This window comes from Melitaea cinxia, chromosome 12, assembly GCF_905220565.1.
Source record: "Melitaea cinxia chromosome 12, ilMelCinx1.1, whole genome shotgun sequence".
NCBI lineage: Eukaryota > Metazoa > Arthropoda > Insecta > Lepidoptera > Nymphalidae > Melitaea > Melitaea cinxia.
In genome coordinates this window covers 12,096,708-12,107,704 of record NC_059405.1, presented here as the reverse complement: position 1 = coordinate 12,107,704, position 10,997 = coordinate 12,096,708, and the positions used below count along the sequence as shown (strand labels likewise).

The following is a 10,997-nucleotide window of genomic DNA, read 5'->3' as shown; positions in this document are numbered from 1 at the left end:
GCCTAACGTACATACGTTATGATAAAATATTGTAGTAAATTTCACGATGAGTAATAGAATAAATTACTCGGAGACTCGACACCGCTCTTGTAGGCTTTCAGGCGATTTTCAGTGACGTGTCTTCGCAAAATTTGGAAAATCCGTGACTCACTATTAAGACAATCGCCGGAACAGTTTTTATAAATCAACTGACGTCAATAATTCTTAAGTAAAAGTATATAACCAAGCTAATGACCTACGAGGGTATCTATAAAATAAAAGGTTAAGTCACTTAGTATACAATACACGTTTACGCTTTTCAATAAAAGTATTCGTGTCTCGCAATTAACTATTATTACGTTAAGAGACTCTTCGATTCTATATTTAAGAATCCAAAGCAAAAAAGAAATTATTTTGAGCAATCTCCAGAGCACAATTGCCAACCGGAAAAGCCTCTACTTAAGCTAATTACAAACTCATTTTCACATAAAACAGCTAATTGATGAAAGCTGTGTCATCATGTCATAAAAAGGAATCGCGTTGGGAATCTCCTACACGAACTTAGCAAAAAATGTCTGTATTCACTCATTATTAATCAATTTGTCGTAATAATTTATCCGATTATGAATTGCGTGTCTCATTACGCTTTTGAATAACGTTAATGTTCCGATATTATCAAGGCATAAAAGTTACATACTATTCGATACAAACTATGACTCGTGTGGCACATTGAACTAAATTTCTCCCAGACATAGAAATAGAAAGGCATAACTCGCGGGAAGTGTTATTAATCACGAATATAATCCTCTATTGACACTATCAATAAGCGGCCGAGTACAATGGCATCGCCTTGTTAACCACGAGACAAAAAAACGTGTCAATGTAAATACTTGAGGCGTTCAGTCAAACGTTTACACCACAAACCACAGTTGAGCACAACTTGGTTTGCATAGTCTTAGAAAAACTAGAAGGCGAACCAACAAAATATAAGATTTTTTTTCTCAGATAGACCGAAGTCACGTAACAGTTGTAGCACATGAGTACACAGTGTTAATCATCGTTGCTACGTAGGTGAATCTGTGCGACTATCTGTGTCACACTCAAATCTCTTTCCCATACGTAATTTTTTTTTATTTTACTTACTTTGCCTTCACGTTTAAGTCCTTGGAATATTTTTCGCGTCGTGTTTGCTATTCGCTCATGAAGTCGGACATCGTTAAAAAGAAAACGAAAGTAACTTTTATTGTATACTAAAAGTATAAATAAAGTTACTTGCTATTTATTTTATTAAATGAAAAAGTGTAGGTAAGTATATTATTTCCTATGCTTGCATACGTCGCATAGGTTTCGGCATGAGATCATTGATTACGACAATTGTCATCGACTTGCAATAGATTATGATATTCTTGAGTGGCACAATTAACAAAATGAATGATTTATGTATTTATCTCGTTTTTAAGGTATCAGAATGTCCAGTAAGAATGACTTCTAAGTAATTGTAAACTCTTCCAATAGAACTGTAACAAATGGGGATTTGCAAATAGAATAACTAATTACACAATACTAAATGTATAGCTAAAGAATTAGCGCTTTATCGCGATTGTATCTTAAGATTAAATCCATATTGGTGGTGTACGACACGTGCTCACTCGTTGCGACCATGTAACGTCGCGACGAACGCCCGATAAAAGTCACTTTAGGATAGACTCATCGATGAATCACCACAAAGTCTAACCGAATAATTGTTCACTTGCACAAGATGTAGAAAGCGAACGGAATGGAGACGTAATATTATGTGAAACTTTTTATAATGAATTCGAGAGAAATTGGTGTATTTAAATATATCTAGAAATCTATTTGGCTTTTTTTTGTACAATTTAAAATATTTACGTCATATTTAATTAATATGAACGATTGCATATATGATAGATAGATACAAGTGACAGTTTACAGGGCAGTTCGATTTTTACTAACGATTTTTTTTAATTAAAATGATTCTTATTAACATGATTAGCATTTCCACTTTCATCTGTTTAATTGGGTACATTTTTTTTATTAATGTACTTATTAGCATAACGCAAGATATTTGAAATATGTAAAGGATACTCATACATAAACAAAACTTTAATGTACAGCACACTGAAAAATCAAAAATATATATTTTAAATTTGGAATTAAATAAACAAAAAGATTATTGATGTCTCCGTGAGGGTCGAAGTTCGCTTTCCGGTGAGCGTAAGGGTTTTCGCATAGTTTGACCGGCTATTTCATGTACTGTGCCGCATTTTGGTGCTCATTCAACGTGCGTCGACTGCTCGCGCGCCGGTCTCGCACACGCTCCTCGAAGTGACACTTACAAACTAGCCTTCGTAACCCAGTGCGAATAAACTTTGAGTATCGTGACTTCAGAATAAATCTCTGCAACTTGTGACAGTGCGTTCTGCGTTTTTATTATGTTCTGTGCGCCGTTTAGTTCGAAATTTAACTGATTTTTTGAACGATATTAAAATCGGGATTATATTGTCAAATGAATATGGACTTGCCCAAAGGAGCCAGATCAATGCATTGTTCATGGATGTCTTTTTAACTGGTGTGTGATTTATATAATTATGTTTTTATTTTAAGGTTGTGTTATAAAATTTAAAAAAAAAAAATGTTAAACAGTTGCGGTGTCAGTGCGATGTCACATTAACAGTAACATTCGAAGATTATAGATGACAAAAAATGTTAATAAAATGTTGTAAACTTAACAAAAATAAAACAACCAATAATAACATTAAATTACATTTTCCTGTATAATTCAAATCAATTAACTTTAATATTGGTATAAAAATATTTGTCACAAAATACTTCAAAACGTGATGTTCAAATAATAGGAGCTTAAAATGCATACCAAAATCGATGTCAAAACATTAAACAAAGTTGAATGTTATTCTTAAAATCAGCGCGCTAATTCGTTTCATGAACTTTTTTGGAATCAAACAATACGAAGCGAAAAAGGCTTCGGTATAGCCTAGCCAGCGAATCGTGTGGGAATGTTCAACATAACGTCGGCTCTTAATCAAAGGGATTCACTGAAACCCATCCGATGACATCCGATACTGCCCGCAGTACCTTCCCAAACTCGATTGATTACCTCACATACTTTTTTGGACGCCGCTAATTATTTTATACCTGTACGATTTGTCTCGGCACCTTATTTGTCTTATTTATAGTTTATAAACAAAGTAACAATTTTAACAATAAAAAACTAAGAATTAACTATTACTTTTAACGTTGGATAAGGTTGACGTGAAATTAACATTCCATGTAACGATAAACAGTCGGGAAATCCCATAGCGAATAACATAGCCTACAGTACTTAGTTTTCGTGGTAAAATACGTAAGCATTGTTTGATCTCGACAACACATCCGATATAGATATTTAAGTCAGTGATCACAAACAATGGTTACGGAGTAAATAACGACCAACATGAAAACCTTGTCACTTAGCAGCTTACCAACATTTCATGCGACTATAATTTTTATCTGTGTAAGTAAGGCTGTATTTACTTAACATACATTCAATTGTGTACGACACAGATTGACCTAATGATTCACTGACTATAAAATACAGATTGTCGTTTGACGTAATAGAGGTAATTCTAGTTCGTAATATATATTGTTTATTTTTGATTAGCATTTTATACTAATGGACATTCTCTGAACTAGACCATTTTCTGCTTAATATTTTTTTTCTACTTATTGCTTGAATAATTAATTTAGAATATAATTACTCTTTGACGTATGGGACACAAAACAAGGCCATACACGGGTAGTCTAAAGGATAACTTTCTACGTTTTAGCACTTGAGTCAGACAAAGCCGTTACTAAGTCGATGGTTTTTCTCTTTTAAAAGTTCGACAACGTCGCTATACAGAATTGCGACTCTGTTCGGACATAAAATGTATTTTATGACCCCGAGGCAAACATCAAAACCTTCAATAACAACCAACCAATAAATTGTAGTGAGAACAAGATTTCAGCCTAATAGTGAAGCTTTGATGACTAAAAAAATACAAAAAAAAAACATAACTGTAATATTTACAAAAGTTCGGAAATAATTCAACCTTATTATATTTGTTCCAGGTTTTCCCAAAAAGCTGTTGATAGCTATATCTGTAGTCGTAATAATCACCATGTGCCTAATGCCAGCGGAAGCCCGATCAGTGGAGCATAGAAGACGACACCAAAGACGACCAGACATAGCCCAACTCACCAAAGAAGCGTCAATTAAGCGACCAAAAAACCCGAGCGCTGAACAATTCAAGAATGCTACGAGAAAAATAAAGCACAAATTACGCAACACAAAACGATTCTTTGATCAAGATAGAAAAATCTTAAACGAAACAAGAGAATACAGGGACGGAATGCCCACTTGGTTGCCGGCGGTTAACTTCGTCGACATTCATTTTCACAATTATAGATCTTTGCGAAAAGTCGGCAAGTCTATCACAGAACAAAAGGTAAATATCAGACATCGTTAGAATTTAAATTAATCTAAGTTAAAACAATCTGTTAATTTAAAATCAACTGTTATATTGCTTTTCGTTCTGACTGATGCGTTATCATTTTGGATGACTTATGATTTGAAGGCGCCTTTAATATTTGATGTTGGCTTAAACAGTCTGACAGTGTAATTACTGTAGCCGATCATTTCGCATCTCGAGGGTGTGGTGGTCCATCCCATCACTCTTTTTGTTACCCGTTCAGTGTTTTTACGTTATTTTAATTTATTTTTGCTTTATTTGAGACAAAGAATCCCCGTGTACATTAGCCGTGCTCGAGGCTCACCGTTGCAGCTTAAATGAGGTTTCATCGAGCCAAATTACACGTGGCCAGCTTTTGTACCCCGTTTATTTACTTCACATTGTACTTAAGGGCAATAACTAAAACCCTTAATTTTCCACACCGCATTTTGTTTCCAAATCGGTCGGTTTTTAACATTTTGTGTACGGTTATTAGTAAAGCTCGTTTGATCGATATCGCACTATTGAAATATAATTCACACAATATATGCACAACAAAGAATAAGTAAACAATATTGCATCAATATTGAAAACTTTTAAAGCAAAATAATTATATGCTAAGATAAATCAAAGGTTATATAAAATAAGTGTCCAGTTGCTTCTCAAATATTGTATTAATAAGAAAAAGAATAACTCGATGCAAGGTTTTGTTTAGTCGCTGTGGGAACGAAGCAAACCTGGGGTCCAGTTAAATGTTTCGAAGAAATTTGCATAGATGGACACCGACAGATTCCGTTGCGCGCACGCGATCTTAAATGAACGGTTAAGCCACATTCGCCGACCAAATGGCCTCACGGTTATTATTTACAAAATCGAGCACTCGAACATATATTATGAAACATTTTTAAATGTAACACTCTAATAGAATACTATTATCTAAATGTCAAACAAATTTATCATCAAAGTGTATTAGATATAATAACAGCGATTCGACATCGTTACCATACGCTTAGCATTTAATGGCGTTAATTCGATCGTTTCAACGTGAGATTATACAAACCTCCTCCGCTCTCAAAATACAAAATCCATAAATGCTTTGTAACGGAGCTTTCAAAGCTTTTATTATTTGCCGAACACACATCTGGACCGCGAGACGTTCCATTACGTATTCATATTGGACAGTCACTAATTAGTACACAAATGTAAGGGCGAACCGAGACAATAAATATGTGTGTATTGAATGTTCGATGTCCTTACGGCGGGGCTAGAGGGCCCTCCGCCTCGCACGCCGGCGACAAAATTATTTTCTAACACGCGAGTGTAGAGTCGCTCAGTATCCATGTCAATGAATATTAAATATTTCTTGTGTATGTTTCGACAGTTCGTCAATGCATGCCCACTTAAGAAATTCAAATATTTAACTTTGGGCAAAGGAAAGCGTTAGAATTCAAGTGATCTCAGCTTCGCTCGGCCTTAGTTGACTTACGAACAATTTAAAAATTAAATACCGCTTAAATGAGATGTTAAAACAGAGGGCCCTACAAAAGTATAGTGTGGACATACTACCTTCATTAATGCATTTTAATAGGTAAGGTTTATTTATGGTGTATACTTTGAGGAATCGATATTTAATCATTCCATGCTATTATTCGATATTATTACACAATCATTTTATATGTTCACTTAAAGCATAGGTAATATAATACGTACATTAGTGCAAAATCTGTTTCATGAGTAGATATTTATTTAAAGTCTCAAAAGTTTCACTCGGCTTACAATATTCTGGAACATTATCTATTACATTAGTCTGGAAAAACTAGGAAAGACATTCCACAGGTGTTAACTCGAGACGCTTTCACGCTGTGAAGCGCTTAAGCGATCGCTCCATAGCGTTAGTGTTTGTTCAGTATTTACGATTTAACAAAACAACACGAAATGTTAAAAACACATTATTTGTCCGAGTGAGACGAATTCGACTTACGATTCCGGCGCGCTGCGTTTGTCTCCAACACGTTCCTTGGGTTAGACTTGGCTCTTTAAGGCTGAAGTACGGCTTATTGTCGGGCTCTTAGCTTTAATACTCGCCATATTTGCACACAGACCCTGGCGCTTTTATTATCGTCGTTCTTCCGTCGCTCCCTCACAATGGATTGGATACAGTGCTCTAAACGAACTGATTTTACGACACCTCGGAGTATTTACGGTTAATTTTAGAGCCGATTGTTTAATGAATTACTGAACTTTATCTCTGTAACTGGGCTCGTTTATTATTTTCATTTTTTGAACGAAAACTTCGTAAATATTAACCTTGATAAATAAGTATAGAAACACAAACTTTTTGCGTTTAATGTCTGTTTCAAATGTGTTTTTAGCTGATTCGATGATTTCACAAGTATTATACTATATTACGAAATATTTTATAATTTTGAAGTAACGGAAGGATACAAGAACAGTAACTTATGCGGTTAAAGACGATAGAACACGTCACAATTCTCGTTTATGATATGAGTCGAATTCATTCATGAGTGTTTCACATGAACTACACAGATATCATTTACGTTAATAGTCTATATGGCGCTTTGGCATTCCTAGAATATAAATGAGTTAAGTGTCATTCATTCACAGCCAACGTAAATTGTTTTCCTGAAGCGTTACTCAAACGTATTACTCAATTTCAGTCGATAACATGACACACACACACACCAACAAAAGAGTATTATACCGTTAACAAAAGAAAACTACAAAAAATTGTATTTGAAATATTATAAAAATACTTTGTTAGTGATTATTAGAACAAGATTTTATTTTTATTTAGTCTCTTAATTTGTTGATAACATTTTTCTTATTTTATACCTACAACGGCTAAGTAGTTTCTGGGTAGATTTTACGTCACAATTGACTTAATTTAGCACGAATGCAAATTTTATTTAATGGAAATGTAGGTAGGAAATAAAACTTATAAGCACGTTTAAAACTTTAAACTAAATTACCTTGATTTTTATTATTTTATATAAACATATTTAACCTAATAGTGGTAACGTGTTAACTTTGCGCTCCAATTTAATAAACGATGTAATTGAAATAATAGACGCAAATCGATTGTAAATAAAACTTTTATAATAAAAAAGAAACAATAACAATGTGCGATAGTTGTTTAACGTAAGGTGAACCGGCCTGTCTAGTATTTACTTGAAATATATCCATCATTATAAAGTAACTAAATGATTCACGCGGTTTCATCCAAATTGACATTAATTGTTATTATTGCCGTACCAGTCAAAAGCTTCATCGCATCAATAAACTGGTTTTGACCACAAAAATAATTTAAAACAAAATGGAGCAAGTAGATCTCGAGATTAGTACGTTCAAACAAATAAACATACTCGACTTTTTTATACTAGTACAGATTATGAAGTAATTACCTACCGATTACCGTCACCAACCCGCCTGCCCAGCGTTGGTGACTATGGGCCAAACACATGAGCTCACGCCAAATGTAACTTGTGGAGGCCTATTTCCAGCAGTGGACTGCGATAGGCTGATATGTGTGTATCTGCCGATTACATTGGGTGGAAAATCTTACAAAGAAATAAAAAGTTTGTCTTAAGAGTCAGTCATGACAAATAATTCTTGATTTAAATTTTTGTCCGCCACTCGTAATAACGTGCAATTGTAAATTAAATATTTATTGATTAATAAAACTCTGGATATTAATATTTCATTATAAAATTATTTACTATTCAGTTGTTTGTTCATTAAATCTTAGCGATTGCAACAAAGCCATGTTATTAGTGGTGTACTAATAAACATTTTCATTTGACTTCCTTATATTTATAAGTCATGTGAAACAGTGAAGAATTACGTCATACAATCAGACACCATTAAGTACAAAGACCATATTAAAAATAATTTTAATGTTTCTCATTTAGTAATGACAGATCTCATTAATTTAATATTTTGTTTATAAGTACTAGAAACAATTACCTACATTAAAATCAAATATCTGAGTAGTTAATATTTTGATGAATGACACATCCTTTATCATATAATCAAAATCCTCGAGTACATTATGTACAATATAATTACATTTATTATATAATAACATTTCTTCTTAATGGAGACTTTGTATGCGCATTTTACACAAGTTACGAATTATCTTGAAGCTCGACGCAATATAACATGGTTCCTCAATAATGTCACGAGAATAGTTACAACGATTTATACAGTCACAAAGACATAGATTATACAGCCTCGACACGAATTGGCCGCGTCGCAAACTATTCGTAATATAAATACTATATTAATTCCAACTTAAATATCGTCACGCCGTCAGTCAGCATGAATAGTAGATAGCAGTAATAGTAACAGCGTAATTATACTACGAATGAATTACCCAAGCTAAAAATATTTTTCTTTTCTACAGTTCACGTATCTAATGCCGAAACTCTACAAATCTCTGAAGGAATATGAAGTTATCTTCAGTCTTCTACTCAACGTACAACTGGATCTGTCGGACGATCCTTTCACGAACTACATTGTCGTCCGACACAAGCTATTAACAGATACGTTGGAGAAATTGCGAAGCACCATTCTGGAAATACAAGAGAATATGAATGCCGTTAACATGCCGACACCGGACTTTGACAAAAAGCGAATGAAGCTCGACGCGTTGAAGAAAAAAGTTGACACAACCCAGTGCCTTAAAAACGATTACATAGCAATCAGAGGATACGGAAATTTACTAAACAATTGGTATTGTGAATTCAGATCCCCGGCGAATAAGAAAAGCGATAGAAAATGTGTAGCGTTCCACGCGAAGTTGAAAGAAAAGCTACAAACCAGCAACAAGAAAGTAAAGAATGATCGAAATATGCACTAAATGTTATGAACTTTTGATTTGAATCCTGTAATTTATTCCGTGTCTGTACTCCGCTTTTGTACTTATTTATTGATAGGATAGTAAGTTGCTCTCTGGCGTGAGACGTTAAATTATGAATTACTTGACGAAACGTTACGTCGATTAAGTAATGGGTACTTTCTCTGTGATATTTAGTATTCTGTAGTTGGTAATTTATAATTTATTGACAATATTTAATAAGTTCCTCTACACAATTTGTGTACTTACTGTTCATTCGTTTTTGTAAATATGTTTCCTAATTATTATTTATTTTGACTATTGAAATATTTATTTCGATTTCTTTGTGATCTGTATTAAAATGAAATTTTAATTTACTTAATCTCAGTAAGTATTATTAGTGGGCAATTATTGCCTATTTAGAAAAGAAAGACTTTTAGCTTATATATGTAAGGTGCTTATTTATATAAAATAGATAAGAATGACAAATGTGCCGTTAGTTTGTAGAAAACGAACTGATACCATGTTAATGTCACTGACATTGTGTATATAGCTTTACACTATTTGTAATTTGTTACTGCAAATGAAATAATGGAGAAATAAGCAATAAAATATTTTTGAATAAAATATGTTTTTACTTTTTACTTCTAATATTAAAGAAACACCCTTAATAACAAATGACTATTGTTTATCGCAACATGCCTCTACTGAAGCTTGATACAATATTTTATAACTTTAGTGACGCAGACATTTTATAATTGGACATTTAGATCCTGATATTGCGTATTCCGACAAATAATCGTATATTGTCTTCAATTTTTATAATAATAGCAGTAGTAACTCTCAATTCTGTGGGAGATGAAACTGAATAATTAGTGGCAATTATCTAATGCGAAAGACTATTTACTTTCATTATTTATTTTAACTTTTTAGCTAAACATTTGAAGAGTAAACCATTTAGTAAATAAGCGCTTGCTTCAAAAGAAAAAGTAATTAGTCCGTTATTTTTTATATATAGTATTTGAATTAAATATTAGCTGCAATAGTTATTAAATATTATAAAAATATTTTCTTTACTTTAAAGATAAAAATCTGACGAGATAAAATAATAACCAAAATTAAAAAATCAGTTAAAATTTTTAGTAACTAGGTACCTAACGAATTCGTTGGAATAATTGATAAGTCGAACTGAATATTTGGTTACAAATTAAATATTCAGCAGGCCTTAATTAAGGCCTTAAGGTCTTGGTGACTACGGAATCCATAATAATAATTATAAAGAGAAAAAATTTGATTTGTTTGTTTGTAATTAAATTAACAAGTTCTGAAACTATTGGACCAATTTCAAAAACTCTTTAACTAAAAGAATGCTACGTTATCACTGAGTGATATAGTGTAAAGGCTAAACTTAACACGAGGAAGTAAACAGCTAAAATCGTGTAATCCACGCAGGTGAAGCCGCGCGGGAAAGTTAGTCCATTTATAATGGGCCCTTCGCATCAAAATTGTAACTGTTTTGGGACGCTGATTTCATTAACAGCATATTAATATTTTACACAAAAATATATGTACTAACTATTACATATATGTTTACATCTACTTTAATCCCAAAGAAAAAGGAGTACGTACAAATATTTTTTTTTTAATTATTTCGT

General features: G+C 33.0%; 1 protein-coding gene across 1 annotated transcript; it reads left to right on the top strand.

The window, feature by feature from the left end:
- Positions 1 to 4,091: 4,091 nt before the first annotated feature.
- LOC123658251 lies at positions 4,092 to 9,969 on the top strand (the record flags this gene model as incomplete). Its single annotated transcript, XM_045593691.1, has 2 exons — positions 4,092 to 4,484; positions 8,911 to 9,969. Coding segments are annotated over 2 exons (849 nt in total), but the record flags the coding sequence as incomplete, so codon positions are not given.
- Between the last annotated feature and the right edge of the window lie 1,028 nt (positions 9,970 to 10,997).